The sequence below is a fragment of the Hydractinia symbiolongicarpus genome, chromosome 6 (genome assembly GCF_029227915.1).
Source record: "Hydractinia symbiolongicarpus strain clone_291-10 chromosome 6, HSymV2.1, whole genome shotgun sequence".
Lineage (NCBI taxonomy): Eukaryota > Metazoa > Cnidaria > Hydrozoa > Anthoathecata > Hydractiniidae > Hydractinia > Hydractinia symbiolongicarpus.
The window spans coordinates 14918348-14936609 of record NC_079880.1 but is presented as its reverse complement, the minus strand read 5'-3'; the positions used below and the strand labels follow the sequence as shown (position 1 = coordinate 14936609).

The window sequence follows — 18262 nt, the reverse complement described above, 5'->3', positions numbered from 1 at the left end:
AAATGTTTTACTGAAATAGCAAACTTACCCTAATTTTCTTCACCTATACGAACGCCATTGCAATTCATACAATTCACACGATCTCAAACGCACGCAAAATGGACCACGCGCTTGCTGGATATATGTCATCACCGACAATTATTTAATCATTGAAGGAAAACATATGTAGCTGCATTTCCATCGTAATGCTTTTTATAAATATGTCAACAAAGTTCCGACTATGATAAAAGTTTCTGTGTTATTTTCTATGAATTAAACGTTTTAACTTCTTAATAGGGCTTCTTTGAAACACCTGATTGATGTTTTTTTGAAGACGGCTTCGCCTCACATTTTATATTCGGAACTTTCCTTTTTACACTGTAAAATTATTTATCTTTATAGTTTTTTAACTATTCTTAAAGTCTTTTTTCTAGTAACTATTAAATCTTTAATTTCTCAGGATAGTCGTCATAACTCGTCCTGTTAATTTTTTTGATAAGGGTGATTACGCGCCTTTAAAAACTTTTACTTTTTTCTAAGTATGGGAATATAAGTATGTATGGGAATAATTTTTTTATGAAACAATTTATGATCTAAAAAAAATCTTGATGGACACATTAAGGGCAAATTAGGCAAATAAAAATTGTAAGGATAAAATACCTGAAAAAATAATGAGTAAGTTTTTGCAAAAAATGAGAACGTCAGCGAGAAATAATCAGCATTAATTTTTTAAAAGTCAAATTACATCTTTTTGAATCGCTAAGTTTTTCATAATAGTAGCATTTATCTTTCTTAAATTCAATGGGGGTGGTAATATTACTACGTAAATTAAAGATTACTCAAAAATTAAAATTACTCAAACTCACAGATTGCATTAGAAACACGAACTTTGCGATTTCTATGTAGGTTAGAAACGGCTTGGGAACGAACGAAGCCACGCTTTCTTTCAAATTTTGTCGATTTAAATCACAAAACAGTACATGGTGAACAAAGAGTGAAAATTTCCACCCAAACGTACTACCAGAATTAATGCCCGGCGTTTAAAAAAGTCAATGCAAAGAAAACCACCCCTGTTTTGTTATTTCTTATTTCGTGAAATGTAAAGCGGCCGGAAAGGTTTTTTTGGGTCAAGCTGATGAGTTCATCTGTCAAAGTACACCCTAGAATCCGTTGGATTTAGTATTGCTGAGTTAGAATCTTGTGTTAAGGGTCTCGCAACTTAATACTTGGAATAATGCTTAAATTGGTCCATGTACACAATTACAGAGCTGCATCCGCAACAAAACACCCAACTTGCTAATAGAAATACATAATTTCCAGATTACTTTGAGAATAAAACTGGATAAGAACAAAATTACGCTAAGTAAGGAAGTGTGTTCTTACCATCAAAAACAATTAAAGTCAAAGGGCACTTAAAAAAATGTTCAAAAATATCTTGAAAATACATGTTCTTCGGCTCACCGACTAGTTAATAATACCCGTCGTCTGTCTGTCTCTGCGCGGACCCCCCGCTGAGTTACACAATGATGTTACGGAAACACGAATATCAAATGCGATATACTTTTATCCGCTTTGTTGCGACGGGTAAATATAAAGGACGGGCGAACCCGTGAATTTTTCCACGGACAACGACTGGTCTATATTATAATACTCGTAAACGGCGTCCCGTAACGGAAGCACGAAATTTTTAAAATGCGCACGAATATCAAAGGCGATATATTTTTATCCACTTTGTTGCGACGGGTAAATTTAAAAGACGAGTGAACGCGACGGGCGACCCCGTGGATTTTTCCACGGGTTAACGACTATATTATAATGCCCGTATACATCTGTATGTCTGTCTGTCACGCAAAATGGTAGCTTGGCTTCGCAATACCGGGAAGCACGTAACGCGGTATAAAAAGGACGGGCAAACCCGTGGATTTTCCACGGGCTAACGACTAGTCTTTATAATAATAGCCGTCGTCTGTCTGTCTCTGCGCAGACCCCCCGCTAAGTTTGAAAATGATGTTACGGAAACACGAATGTCAAATGCGATATTTTTATATCCACTTTGTTGCGACGGGTAAATATAAAGGACGGGCAAACCCGTGCATTTTTCCACAGGCAACGACTTCTGATTTATAATACGTCTGTCTGTCACGCAAAATGGTAGCTTAGCTGCGCGAGTAGCGATACGCACGCTATGCGGTATAAAAAGGACGGGCGAACCCGTGGATTTTTCCACGGGCTAACGACTAGTGATAAGAAAATTATACATATTATACAAATATACATATAAATTATGCCTTGAAAGATAGAAAATATAGGATTTCAGGTAACAGAGAAATATGTCTTGTTTTACTGGTGATGAACAATTCATAAACAAATTTCCGAAAAAGTTACGATCAGAAAAATTAAGAAATAATGAGAAATTAAGGAAAATAGATTTTTTTCTTTTAAGGTTATTTAAGGATTTTAAGGAAGAGTGGTCACCCTGGTTGTAATTTTTTTGGATTTTATCCTTCCAAAATAAGTGTAAGTTTAATAGCCACTTTGCTAAATATAGGTCTGTATTTTTTACCTGGAATGTGATCGCATGTGCAAAGCTTTGTAAACATATCTATACTGACTTAAATTCTAACCGGATTAAAAAAGCCGGTACAACCATTTTTCTCATGGTTTTTATTTATACAACATTTTTTAACTGATGCAAACTCATTCCACCCTCAATTGCTGTAAAATTAATTTTTTTTAGTATCTTATCTGAGATGTTATGAAGTGTGTTAAAAAAATACCTTTGTCAGTAATCGCCTTTTTGATTACTTTCAATATTGTCATACTAACCTATTTCGTAACTTTTTAGATAATTAAATTGACACCAGGTCAGTTTGATAACCTGGTTTGTTGTCTATTGACGTAATAAACTTAACTTCGAAAAAGTCATTCACATTAAAGATAATTAACTCCATCATATTGGCTAGCGCTGAAACTTGTGAACAAGACGCGGTTGGCAGCTAAGGAATCGTTGCACCACTTGTACCTTGCACCACTCCTTGCAGGGACTAATCGCTTTGAATTTAATTTATAATATTTTAATAACAACCTATTTCTCTTTATGTGTTTTTATTTTCCTGCAAAAGTTTGTTGCATAGCTTATGTATATGACATTATGATAAGTATGAAAAAGTTACTGTGCGACATGGGTTTTAAACCTTATAAATTTCCAGTGAGAAATTTGAAAACTAATAAATGACAAAATTGCAAAAGTTTATCTTAAAAACTTTTAATGTTTGTTAATGTGAAAGTAATCCACTCGAAAAGGTTTCTGAGGTTTTTTATGAAGAAATCTCGATGAATTGAACAATGAATTTTCCCGCAGGTGTTCCGAAATATGTGTAATATAATTTTAAAAACTGTGATGTAATTTTCCTCTTAAGTTTTGACTTTTAACCCAGCTAAAAATCTCAGCCTTGTATTTTCCATACTTAGTCTAGCTAGCTATAGCAAAAAAGTTTAATATTCAAACTTGACCTATTTTATTGAGTATTAAGTAATAAATGCTAGTTTAATCCTAAATCTAGCTATAGAGTAGCTAAGCTACCTGTAAGAACAACATCAAACAACGTCGAGGCTTTTCTCTTTTGTAAACAAAACCAGTGCTATTTTTGTAATAAGTACAAATTTTATGTGTGCATTTCTTAGGCTTATGAGTGTAACTAAAGTGCCCTGTACGTAAATCCTAAAAATTTATGTCATTGGCTCACTCTTTACGAATGACACCACGTAACAAAGAAACCGTGCTTTGCTATTTCCCCTAACCTATACCGAGATTTGGTTGTGATATATATCAGAATTAATTGTCTTTAAATTTCAGTAGAGAAATAAATCTTAAAGTCCGAAATGTTTTTCAGATTACATCCGAAATCTTATTAAAACTAGTCGCTACTTAAGATACCATTTTGCGCAGAGACAGACAGAATATACGACTATTATTATAGAGACCAAGCAGGACCCTGTGAAAAATTCCATGGGATCGCCCGTCCTTTATAGATCGCATATTTCGTGTTTTTGTAACACAACGTTTTTCTTGCGCACAAACAGACAAACTGAATGTGGCTATTATTAAAGACTAGTCGTTAGCTCATGTAAAAATCCACGGGTTCGCCCGTAATTTATATTTACCCGTCGCAATAAAGTGGATAAAAATATATCGCATTTGATATTCGTGTTTCCGTAACATCATTTTCTAATTCAGCGGGGGGTCCGCGCAGAGACAGACAGACGACGGCTATTATTATAGAGACTAGCATTTATTACTTAATACTCAATAAAATAGGTCAAGTTTGAATATTAAACTTTTTTGCTATAGCTAGCTAGACTAAGTATGGAAAATACAAGGTTGAGATTTTTAGCTGGGTTAAAAGTCAAAACTTAAGAGGAAAATTACATCACAGTTTTTAAAATTATATTACACATATTTCGGAACACCTGCGGGAAAATTCATTGTTCAATTCATCGAGATTTCTTCATAAAAAACCTCAGAAACCTTTTCGAGTGGATTACTTTCACATTAACAAACATTAAAAGTTTTTAAGATAAACTTTTGCAATTTTGTCATTTATTAGTTTTCAAATTTCTCACTGGAAATTTATAAGGTTTAAAACCCATGTCGCACAGTAACTTTTTCATACTTATCATAATGTCATATACATAAGCTATGCAACAAACTTTTGCAGGAAAATAAAAACACATAAAGAGAAATAGGTTGTTATTAAAATATTATAAATTAAATTCAAAGCGATTAGTCCCTGCAAGGAGTGGTGCAAGGTACAAGTGGTGCAACGATTCCTTAGCTGCCAACCGCGTCTTGTTCACAAGTTTCAGCGCTAGCCAATATGATGGAGTTAATTATCTTTAATGTGAATGACTTTTTCGAAGTTAAGTTTATTACGTCAATAGACAACAAACCAGGTTATCAAACTGACCTGGTGTCAATTTAATTATCTAAAAAGTTACGAAATAGGTTAGTATGACAATATTGAAAGTAATCAAAAAGGCGATTACTGACAAAGGTATTTTTTTAACACACTTCATAACATCTCAGATAAGATACTAAAAAAAATTAATTTTACAGCAATTGAGGGTGGAATGAGTTTGCATCAGTTAAAAAATGTTGTATAAATAAAAACCATGAGAAAAATGGTTGCACCGGCTTTTTTAATCCGGTTAGAATTTAAGTCAGTATAGATATGTTTACAAAGCTTTGCACATGCGATCACATTCCAGGTAAAAAATACAGACCTATATTTAGCAAAGTGGCTATTAAACTTACACTTATTTTGGAAGGATAAAATCCAAAAAAATTACAACCAGGGTGACCACTCTTCCTTAAAATCCTTAAATAACCTTAAAAGAAAAAAATCTATTTTCCTTAATTTCTCATTATTTCTTAATTTTTCTGATCGTAACTTTTTCGGAAATTTGTTTATGAATTGTTCATCACCAGTAAAACAAGACATATTTCTCTGTTACCTGAAATCCTATATTTTCTATCTTTCAAGGCATAATTTATATGTATATTTGTATAATATGTATAATTTTCTTATCACTAGTCGTTAGCCCGTGGAAAAATCCACGGGTTCGCCCGTCCTTTTTATACCGCATAGCGTGCGTATCGCTACTCGCGCAGCTAAGCTACCATTTTGCGTGACAGACAGACGTATTATAAATCAGAAGTCGTTGCCTGTGGAAAAATGCACGGGTTTGCCCGTCCTTTATATTTACCCGTCGCAACAAAGTGGATATAAAAATATCGCATTTGACATTCGTGTTTCCGTAACATCATTTTCAAACTTAGCGGGGGGTCTGCGCAAAGACAGACAGACGACGGCTATTATTATAAAGACTAGTCGTTAACCCGTGAAAAATTCCACGGGGTCGCCCGTCCTTTAAATTAACCCGTTGCAACAAAGTGGACAGAAATATGTTGCATTTGGTATTGGTGCGCATTTCAAAAATTTCGTGGTTCCGTTACGAGACACGGCTCTCGCGGACAATATCGCGGATAGTAAAGATAGAGAACTAAAATTGGTTTTCTCCTTAATTATCCTTATTTTTATATTTTTTTATTCTCGCTCGCAGCAAAATATCCTTAAAAAATGTCAATTTGTCTCCTTATTTCTCCTTAATATCCTTACTTTTGTTCTCATTTTTATTAGTGTTCACCCTAAGAGCTGGTTCACATCGCATGATAAATGTTGTTGAAATTGTCATTTGAACATGAATATTTAATTACTTTAAAGGGATCTATGATATTTCTACACGTGACTTTTTAAAAAGGTTTTGGAAGCTTCCTTAAAAAAAATACAATTTGTTTTATCAAATTAAAAATAAACTTATCCATGAACTTTTTGTCAATAACAAGAACAATGAGCAAAAACATTGAATTATAAATTTATTTATAATTATAAGTTATATTTTACACGTGATAGCTGTCGCGCGCGAACAGATGTTACAAGGGATTTGATTGGCTAAAAATATGTTGCACACCTCGTACAACGCCTTTATATACAAATTTGTTTTGTTCTTTTAACTTTCGGACTGGACACAAGGTAATTAAAATTGATGACCTTTAACCATAATTCACTTGGTGAAAGTAAAAGTTATTGATTAAACTCTCCTACACAGGACATTAATTTGTTCATATTGTGTTATTATATCCTAAAGTATCCGCGAAGGAGATTTTATATTGTGTACAAGGACGTGCTCTATTTCATAATTCCTTTCGTATATACATAAAGATTGAACGTGCGAAACGATAGAACACTGGAACGTTTAGGTGAAGATAAATGTAAAATGGATTGATCAGGCGAGTAGGAATGCTTTGAAAGAAGATACAATTTTTGGACTTAAGTCCATCTGTCTTTTTAGTATGTTGTTTTCTGATTGTTTGTCAAATATTGTATGCGCTAGTGTTTAATTTTATTGTTGTACGCCATTTTGTTTTGCAATTCGCGTTTTTTATAACTAGTTTAGACACGAATTCCGTTGTTTTGCATTTGCGTGGCAGAAAAAAAGATTATATTTCCCATTTTTTGTGAAATAAGAACAAGAATATGGTAGTCTAAAATCTGTTTAAAATAAAAACATCCAGCCTCATGCAAGGTTGTATCTTCAACTTTTTATGTAAAAACACACATTATTTGTTTTTCTTACTAGATCTTTTTTAAACGTTTTGCGAAGGTTTGTTATTACTAGATTTCGCGCCAAAATATAAAGATGGCGCAGGGTATACTTTCCAACTTTTAAATAGTTAAATTTTGAAGGTATAAGCTCTCTCCTGTAAGACTTTAAAAAAAGCGTGTAACTTTTAATTACCATTGACATAATCGTTATTCATTAGAACGGTATTATATTCTTTCATTGTGAAGCTGTTGGTTTTTAATTACAAAAGTGTATTTCGGACACACGTGCAATAAACGGGTTTTTTTTATAAGAAAATAAGCCTCAAAAAAAAAATTAAAATATTAAGGAAATCCCCAGCCTCAGCGTGTTAAGATCCAATTTTTGGTGGCCTCTATATTTACAGTTACTAAATCACCATAATCTTTAACACAACACAAATTTCTTTTGTGCCAGTTAAAAATACATCCTAGCAAAGCGTTATCTTAAAAATGACCAAAAAAGACATAACTATAATGTTATTTACAGCTGTCGATAAAATATTGTAGCTATTTATAAAGAAAACAAAGAAAATAAAGATTAAGAAAAAAAATTTAGAAAATTTCAACTTATATTCAGGCATTTTGTTAAAAAAATTTAGGCTCGGGTCAAAAAACGGCTTTATAAAAAGAACGTGTAACTCCTTAAATCAGAATTGTCAGTTCGCACCAGCGAAGTCTTTGTCCCTGAAATAAAGGTTGATTTCGCACTTAGTATATTTTCAAGGTTTTGATATTCACAGGCAGGTTTGTTGTTTAAAAATTAATTTATTACGATATAATGTATTATGTGTAAATGAAGAGCAGTTTTCAAAAGACGTATTTTGACAGTTTTGTTTGGACATGTGGTTAACTTTAAGTGACACAAGATTACTACTGACATCATTTAAAATTTTACGAATATAGTTTGATGCATACCTTTTTTTCTAGTAATACACAGTATTGTTGCTTACATGGGGTGTTTTACATATCATTCTAATCATTTACTGTGTTGTTACATGCTTTTTATCGCTTAACCTGATATGTTAACCTGACCTTTTTTTTTAGTTTATGGTCTTTTAAATTTTTTCAGTGATTCTCATTTTTAGTTCACTAATCAGAAAATCTTGGTCAAAAACTCCAAGGTTTAAGATTTTGGCAAAAATAGTAAAAAATTCAGGTCTGCAAAGAAATTCAGCATCCGTTAAAATGCTAAAGTTTTACGTTCGGCTGTTTTATTCTTGTTTTTTTTCAATTCAAGATATAATTTTCTCCTGTTATTTAGTTATATCTGTATAACACAAAAATTCGGACACCATGAAGGTTTCGGTACTCGGTGCAGGAAACGGAGGATATGCTTTAGCAGTTGAATTGACACAGATGGGGCACGAGGTGATTTTGTATGAATCTGAGAAATTTCGCGATGCTATCCAACCTGTTATAGATGCTGGTCATGTGATAAATGCTTTGGAGAAACACAACGGCGGAACAGCAGTTATTCATGGCGTAACGAAGATTCACAAGGCGACCACCGATATTAAAGAAGCAATTGAATTCTGCGAGGTAGCAATGCTTATCATGCCTTCATTTGGCCAAGCCACCATTTTCGAAATGGCATTCCCTTACATCACCGAGAAACACACATTTGTAAGTTTGCCTGGTAACTTTGCTTTTTTGGATTTCGTCAAGATCATTCAAAAAAATTCTAAAATGGATATCTGCAAAAAATTGCCCTTCACCATGGTAGAAGGCAGCTCGATTCCATATGTCGTCCGTAAGACGGAAGGTAACGAGGTCTTTATCAGCGGTGTGAAAGACGTCATGTATGCAGGCGTGTATCCAAGCTGCAGAACGGAAGCGACAATGGAGCTAATTAAACCACTTTTCAGCTTGAAATTAGTTGCTCAAAAGAATGTTATTCAAACTGGTCTGAGCAATCTGAATTTCATGATTCACCCTCCCATCTTGTTGCTCAACTCTGGTTGGGTTGAAGCAAGGAAAGGAGATTTTTACTTCTATAGAGAAGCTGCTTCTCACAGTGTGATGAAATTTGTTGATGCATTGGACAAAGAACGTGTTGCAGTTGGAACAGCACTTGGGTTCGATATGCTGGATATTCTAACGACGTGGAAGAATCTGTATGGCGACACAAAAAGCACGACGCTCGACGAGTTTCTTGCAAATGCTGAGTTCTTCAAAACTGTCAAAGCTCCACCAACGCTGCAAAACCGATTCATTACTGAAGATCTCAACTACATTCTTGCACCAATGGTTCGTTATTTGGCTAAAAAAAACAACGTGCCGACACCTGTTGCCGATGCGATCATTACTGCCGCTCACGTCATAACTGGTTTGTCGGTTGAACCAGCAAGAAATTTCGACGAATTCCCATTAGATTTGAGTGAAATCTAAACATGCAACATTGATATCAAAGAATTATCTGATTGTAGTATAAAAAAAATGTTTTGGTCGCTGGTTTATTTACTTAACCAGTTTCTGTTTAGACGTTTTTCTGTATACAAATAGAATATTTAGAAACAAAAATAAGCCATGAACTTTTAATAACTAAATTCTGTTTGTTTGTAGTCAAATACATTTAAAAGATTTAATTATTGCTGTAACTTCGCGTATCGGTAAATAATTTCAATAAGAATAGTAAGAACACAAATTTGATTGTTCAAGTTTTTCATGCGTAACGCCATAATAAATATGGGAAAATATGCAATCTCTTTCTTCTGTTTAAAAATGCTGGATGTGATGTTTTAAACTTGCCGAAAGGGAATGGGCAACCTAGCAAGTATAGAATACATTTGTCACCAATAACTACTTAGAGGTAGAAACTTTAGCGAAACAATGTTTTATATTGTGTCACTCGTGAACATTTTTTTAATTCACTTGTAATTGCAAATATTTTCTTGAAAATAAATTCGCGAAAGTTAATTCTTGCGAAAAATCCAAAATTCGGCAATTAGCGAAATGAGCAAAAGCTTTATTAAATAATTCGCGATTGTTTTGCCTCGCGTTTCTTGAAAGTATATAGAAAAATCACTTAGTACTCGATAGAACTTAAACGAGGATGAAAAAAAAAAGATGTTACCATACAGAAATATTTAATGTACCACAGAATGAACGGAGAATGACATGCTAATCTTTTATTATTGAATTTCAAAAAACAAAAAATTTAACTGTCAAGGTTAGAAACTCAATATAGTTCTCTATGTTGCGATTCGTTGACATAAACTCACACTTGGCAAAGCATTTCCTTGGATGTCTCAGAGTAATTTAACCACATTCTGCAATCCTCTACATCTGTGTTCTTAGAAAATTTTGATGCTTAAAAACATGTAGAATACATTTTGCTCAAATGTGACAATTCTTTTTTCCTTACTGCAAATGACTTTCTTTATTTTGTAACTAAAAAAAACACGTTTAACTATCTATTTGACCATAGTTTTAAAAAGTTTTAAAAAATAGAAAAGCGGAAGTTGAGTACTAAGTATTTTCTACGGAAAATAAGAACCTACAACAATATTTCATTTGCTTGCTTTTTGAGAGAAAAGGTTATGCTTTGGCAAAAAAAACAACAAGAAAAAAACATAAAAATATCCCGTACTGTCATGTCATCTTACCTCTTTTTTTCAATATTGGGATGGCGTTTAAGAAAAACTTTCTTGCACGCTATCGTTGGAAAAATTTGGGAAAATTTGGGAAAATTGTGTTAAAACAATATACAAACGCCCAACAAAGTTTGACTTTGTTCTAAGTACCCTCAGTGTTCTAAAAACATTAACATCAGAAGGTCGTGATTGAAGTTATTAATCTCTTGTCAAATCCTTATTAAATAAATTATTCCAAAGTGAATAATTTGTCATCTGTTAGTTTTCATCAATGTAAACAGATACTACATTTTGAATCCATTAAAAACTGAATGTGGTTAAATTCGGAGAACACTACCCCCTAAACGAAGTTTCGTTACCTTTTTCGCCCTCCAGAAACCCTAACGACATTTTAAAGGATGACATATTTAGCGTTACTAATCTAAATTTGAACAATTATACGTTTTTTCCATCTAAAATTTCTCCATACAGTTCCAAAATCAGGTTAGTACGTATCTCTAGTAATCGTTCCTGGGCAACCGTGTAACCTAAAATAAAAAATTAAACACTGAAAAATTTTGAACATAATTTTTACTTTTAAGGGCATTTAAAATACTATGGCGTAACATGCATCATAATGTACTTTACTTTTTTAACGCATGTACGAAAGTGACGGAGGTTGTGATTTGCAGGCTCATGAGACTGATATGCAGGAGATATGCATGTTACATGCAGGCTCATGAGACTACAGCTTTAACAACTGCAGATCACGCTCCAAGAGTTTGGAAAAGATTTGTGGATGACATCTTTTTAATAATAAAAAGAGCACATCTAGACGCATTTCATGAACATATCAATAATTTGCACTCGAAGATTCAATTTACAATTGAACACGAGAAGAACGGTACGCTTTCTTTCTTAGACACTCTAGTGTCTCGCAGCGGTGATAACTTATCAGTATCAGTATACCGCAAACCAACTCATACTAATATCTCAACTACACATCTAATCACCAAATGTCTTGCAAAGAAAGTGTAGTGTCCTCATCACTGGGCAATGACCAAAAGAGAGAGTTATCTCATAACAACGCTTTACTTGCAAATGGGTACTCGAGACAGACCATTAAAAAGGTATAGAGGAAAATCAGGAACAGAACTGATAAGAGCAGTGACAGGGAAGATGCCGAAAATGAACCAGTAGCTGCAGTGTGTATGCCATATATACCAGGGACAAGTAACATACTTCGTCGGGTATTAAAAGATATAATAAAGCCAGTGTTTCAATCTAAAAACATGCTACGTAGTATACTGTCGCATCCGAAAGACAAAATATGTCTAGAGAGTCAATGTAATATTGTCTACGAAATCCCGTGTAAGGATTGGTGATGCTGTTTATGTCGGTGAAACAAAACGATTGTTCAAACAATGTGTGCAAGAGCACAAAAAAGCCATACGCAACGCAGATACAGACAAAAAAGCGATTGCGGACCAGAGCTTGAAGAATGATCATGTTATTGACTGGGACAATAAAGAGATCATAAACCGAGAGTCTGGTTGGACAGCTAGAAAAGTAAAAGAAAACATGAATAGTATGAACAGAAATACTCATATTAATAGTATTTCCTAACTTCCAGAAATATGGTTACCCGCACTTCGGAAAGCGAATATGTAGGAAAAAGTGCAAAAAATGGTTCGCGACAAACGTAACAAAAAGCGAACTTTTAGGAATAGGAAAGATTTTAATCAATCTATTGCTTTCATCTGGGTCCGTGAAAAAAGTTAACTACTTTAATTGCTGTGATCTGATTGATCCTCTAATTTTCTCTTCAAATAATAAATAGCCAAAAATGATTACGATTACTGCCCCTCGATGACAACTGTAGCTGTCAAAACGTAGCCTAGAATAAACTCGCTTGTTCATGACATGATAATATTTGTATTATCCAAGGAGATTGTGATGTCATGCACGCAAACAAGCTACCATAAAAACTGTAGCTAAAGTAGATTTTGCGTATGTAGAAACCCAACCTCGTTCTCAGGGTTTTCTCCCTGGCCGGCGCTGCGCTCATTTATAGGTCTGACGAAAATTTTCGTGTTGCCGTCTGATCTGCGAAAAGTGACAACAGTTCCTGCGGTCGAGGTTGGTAAAAAACCTTGTCTCCTGACAGCAGCAAAGGTATGATTAAATTAAATTTCTAAAAATTGCCGTTTCGCTGGCGAATGGAGTGGTTGTGTCAGATGTGAAGTTTAATCATCTGTTGAAATTCCACTAATTAAGTGAGAAAATCATAACCCCTCCACCCCCCTCCCTCCCCCCCCCCCCCCCCCCCCACACACACACCGTTTAATCAACTGATATAAAAACTATGCCTTCACATTCCCTCCTAAATTAAACATTGTTTTTCTGATTCGTATCAAGTGTATTCCATAACAGCCCTTCTACTCAATCAATTATGATGTTAATTATGTGTTTTAGCCAACCTCGTCCCCAGGACTATTTGCTTCTCAACGGCGCTGCGCTTTCGGTAAAAGGTGCTTGTGTTTTAGCAAGAATATTTTTTTCTGTCGTTTCTTTAAAATCTGTTCGCGCTCTGTCACGCGTACTTATTTCAACGTAAAAGAAGAAAGAATATAACTGTACGTTTTATAGGGTGAAGTGCGGATTTAGCAACCTCGTTCCCAGGGCAATTTTTCGCTTTTTGATATCCGAGACGGCGCGAAGAAATGACCCTGGGCCAGGCTGGTGAAAATCAGCCCGATTCCTGCTGATTTTTAATTTATTCAAAATTTGGTCATTTTGTTAAGAATTCCATGCGGACCACCGAGAACACTGTATTGCAATAATTTATGTTTTATTTTTAATCAGAAACAAGTTGGCTAAAGAGTTTGGAGTTTTTGCTTCGAGAAAATATGATTGCAGTGTTGCCTTCGCTTTTTTTGGCTACTTACAAATTTTAAATATATATTTATTTTAAAGTTTTCAGCCATCTATAGCTAGCTAGCTAGCAAAGGCCTAAGACGTACTTTTGTAGCTACAAAGGTTGTGCAAACCAAGGTAGTTATGATTTTTAGCTATCTTTATTTTATATTATAGTTAAAAGTGAAAGTACTTTTAGCTAGCCACAGAATTATCAGAGGGTTTTGTGATTAGAATTAAACTGAAGATGCCTAGCTATAGCTAGTTAAGTTTTTAGTATTTTTTAAGGAACATGCAGTCTTTCTAATTCCATTTTTGTCTTGCAGGCGACTTATTGCTAACATAAACCTCTATAAACCTAAGTTGAGGCTTTATCACGCCGGCATTATGGTCGCGTGTAGCTATATATTATACTAGTATTGAGTCATCAACGTAACCATGTGTCACATACAGATCAGATATATACGTTTAGACATATATAATAACTGGCTCCTTTGTCTGTTATTGTTGTTGTAACGTGCATATACACCTAAATAAAATCGTATTGTCAAAATTTTTTACGTAACTTGTTATTGTTAGGTCAAAATTTATAATTGTCTTTAAAAAAAATGTTATCGCCCTGCTTTAAACTCCTAAATTCTGAAATTCGGAAAGTATAGCTATTACAGAATCATTTTTTATGCTAATCCCATCAGACCAGCCTAAAAGCATCTCCTAACAAGTTTTAGCTCAATATCTTTCTTTTTCATCTTTCTTTTTCATCATATTGCACTTTTGGTTTTTCACAAAACAGGTCCCTGGAAACTCATTTACAACTAAATGGCCACTAAGGTCAAACCAATTGACTTTTTTCAAAAATTTTATGTTTGTTGCTTTACTAAGAGATTAAAAGTCATAAAACATAGGATGTTACATTTCATGCAGTCAGAGAAAATTGTTATTTAATCTGTAATTGATTGTTATTTATAATCTGTAACTGATTGTTATTTAATCTGTAACCGATTAATTAAGACAATACAGACTAATTAGAAGGTACATACAGATAAAGCAACTATTTGGTTAATTAAATGGTATGAACTTTTTAATCCAGTTTTTTTTACCTTTTTCAACCAAATCAACAGCATGTGATTTTATTTTTTTGTTTATGTTTATTTTTTATTTATTTTTATGTTTATGTGTTCCGCCTCCTTTAGAAAAAATATTAGCTAGAGTGTAAAAGAAGGTCTGTTCGGGAGAAATAGGATTAGTTATGTATACCTGTACATACCTTGCTAGCTAAATAGCTGCTAAACATGTGTTTGAGCAAACATACATTGTGTTTTTTACTACGCCCTGTGCACAAAAGCTAGCATAGCTATCCTTTCTAGCTCTTAGTCTAGTAGCTACCTCCTCAACTGCACTGCAAAAAAACCGAACCTTACTTTAACAGTCTCTAAAAGTACAACTAAAAGCTATTTAATTTTGTTTGCACGTTAAGCTATACTAACAATGCCAAATATTTTATTTTTCACAAAAATAAATTCAGTCGAGCAGAACATAAACAACATACGGCTGTTTTATTGCTGGATGTCAATATAAGCTGACGTACTTCTTCCGAACAATCCCAGGGATTGAAAACTACTTACAACCGTTCGAAGAGGTCCTTAGACATCAGTTCATCCCAGCCATTACTGGTGGACATATCGTTAATGATAGAGAGAGATCACTCCTGTCCCTTCCGCCACGTCTTGGAGGCCTTGGTTTGAAAGATGTTACTCGAACAGCAAATGAAGAATATGAAAATTCCTGCCAGGTCACGCTCCATCTAAAGAACATGATCCTAGACACACAGGTAGAAGGTGACAAGACGAAATCAGCGATCAAGGCAGAACAGAGAAAAAAGCAACAAGCTAAGCTCGACAGCCTACGAGAAGAAATGGTGGATGCCGAAAAATGTTTGAACGACACCAACCTTGAAAGTGGCGTTTCGAACTGGCTGACAACACTACCCCTGAAAGGGTGGGGCTACGATCTGAATAAACAGCAGTTTTGGGATGCAATCAGAGTAAGGTATAACTGGAACCTCGAGCGACTCTCGCCAGAATGCGTATGTGGTGAAAAATTTGACCTTTGCCATGCCTTGTCTTGTAAAAAAGGGGGCATGGTCACCCTGCGACACAACGAACTGCGTGACAACACCGCCTCACTCTTAAAAGAAGTCTGTCATGACGTAAAGAAGGAGTCAATGCTGATTGAGGTCAACAGAGAGTGTCTTCGAGAGAGAACAGCAAACATCCAGAAGGAAGCACGTCTTGACATCAGTGCTATCGGTTTCTGGACGCCTTGCCAAAGAGTATTCTTTGACGTAAGGGTTTTTAACCTACACGCTCAGAGGTACAGGCGTTCAGAAATTAAGAGATGCTTTCAGATGAACGAAAGAGAGAAGAAGCAACAGTACAACGAACGGGTGTTGCAAATCGAGAATGGTACGTTCACACCACTGGTGTTCGCCGCGAATGGTGCAATGGAAGAATGCAAAGCTTTCTACAATCGGTTAGCTGATATGATTGCAGAAAATCGCAACATTTCAAATTCGGTCGCAACCAATGTCATAAGAACGAAAATCAGCTTTTCGCTCATAAGATCAACATTGAGATGCATTCGAGGATCAAGATCACCGAAAAATTCGGACAATAACATAGAAGAATTTGAAGAGTGATGTTTTTTTTTCATACTCCATCATCAAGAGTGATGGAGTAAGAAAAAAAAAACATCTAGTATTTTATATATGTGAGATAACAACCTAAATTATGTATAACACAGTTAATGTTAAGAAAAGTTCGAAAAGCACCGGGACAAGGTTGACTTCACAAAAAAAAAAAAAAACAATCCAGCGTCCCTTTCGCACATAAACTTAGACGCCATTATTGTTTTTCTGTTATTATGTCCCACACAAAGTCGGGCGAAAAGTTTGTCTGGCTTTAGCCGCCCGATTTTGATTGCTTTTGCCCTATGTGGTGCATGCATGAAAAATTACAGTACTGATTGAAAAAAAGAGCGCATTGTGTTTTATTTGCGACAAAATAAAGTGAAATTTTTTACCATATATATAAGAAAACCATTGTATTGCAAAAAAATGCCTTTTGCTCAGCTTTGTGCAATTAAGCCAAATTACGCACAATCAAAAAGGGCGTTTTTTATCAAGTGTTTAGGAAAATAATACGTTTGGATAATTTTAAGAAAAACTAAAAAAGGACACTTATAAAACCAGCAGCCTTTATTCATAACGTGTTAGAGCCTATTAAAGATGCGCATTTACATAAATCTCGACTTTGAGCACAGTGTTTTGCGTGATTTTTTAAAAAAAAGCACTCAAAGGTACCGCAAATCCTGGCTAGCCAAAATCTGTTTCTACTTCCCTGCACAATTTGTAATCTAGTGCTCACGTATATTCCTCCGTATGGGTTGACAAAAGCTCAGAATAATGAGATAGAGGTTGGTATTCCTGCCCAAAGCTAGTCAAAAATCGTAAATAATAAAGTGCCCTACTTTGGGTTGTTTTTATTCCTGTCCAAAGTTAGTCAAAATTCGTTAATATTAAAATGCCCTACTTTGGGTAGTTGCTATTTCCTGGCCAAAGTCGGTCAAAAATCTAAAATACCACCCTATTCTGGGCATGCTATTATTTAAATAGTTGTAGATTAAAAGTTTAAATTTTGGTTAACTATGTGTTCATAAGAGTAAAGTAGTTTAAAAGAGTTATTATAAGACGCAAGGAATTCAGTTTCAACTGATAAAAGAATGTGTTTTACTTTGCATAGTTTTACCCTACTTGGGTTATGATTTGAAAATACCCGACTTTGGGCAGCCGCCCTACTATGGGTGGATCAATTATTTAATTTTTTACGCATAAATTAATTTATCTTCGTAATTAACGGAAACTTGAGAAACCAATCAGATAGCAAAACTGACCAGTGTGGCCAAGGATCATTTCTTCTCGCCGTCCGAGATTGTCAGAAAGAGAAAAATGGGCTTGGGGAGGAGGTTGCAGATTTAGGGCACAGGGGTGCGAAAAAAGTAAAAGCATGGGCCCTGCTCACACAAATACGCCATAAGTCAGAAATACATGGGAAAAAGTATAAGCAAACAAAGATGGCGGATGAAAAATCTAAACATGTTTTTTCTTGTTTGTGTCTTTTCGTCTTTTCTATATTAGCGCGGGCTATAAAATTTTTCCTATCTAATTATGATTTGATAAGCAATTTAATTCGATGTGTTTACATGTGTTTACATGGGGTTTAGTTAAAAGAATAACTCTATTGCAATGGAGTACGGAACAAATTAAAAACGATTATTTAGTAAAACAGCGTAAAATCTGTTATGCTGTTTTATTATTTCCGTTTTATAACTCAATATCAAACAATAATTTTTTAATTTGAACAAACTTTTATATAAATCTTAAAAACTGGGCCAGGGAGTTTTTTCTCTTCCCTATACTGTCCTAAGAAGAAAAGAGAATTTAAGTGATTGAGATGTTAATTCTGCCTTTTGTGCCTCGTTTCTGTGCATCATTACTTCAATTTTTTGCTTGCCTTATGTAGCTATACATTT

General features: G+C 34.5%; 1 protein-coding gene across 1 annotated transcript; it reads left to right on the top strand.

Moving 5' to 3' along the window:
- The first annotated feature begins 8409 nt into the window (after positions 1-8409).
- Positions 8410-9769, top strand: LOC130647265 (opine dehydrogenase-like). The gene has a single exon (XM_057453055.1). The coding sequence runs from the start codon at positions 8478-8480 to the stop codon at positions 9570-9572; it is 1095 nt and encodes a 364-aa protein (XP_057309038.1). The 5' UTR covers positions 8410-8477; the 3' UTR covers positions 9573-9769.
- The last annotated feature ends 8493 nt before the right edge of the window (positions 9770-18262 follow it).

Excerpts from the sequence above, each read along its gene's own strand:
- LOC130647265 (XM_057453055.1), top strand. The coding sequence starts at position 8,478 with ATGAAGGTTTCGGTACTCGGTGCAGGAAACGGAGGATATGCTTTAGCA.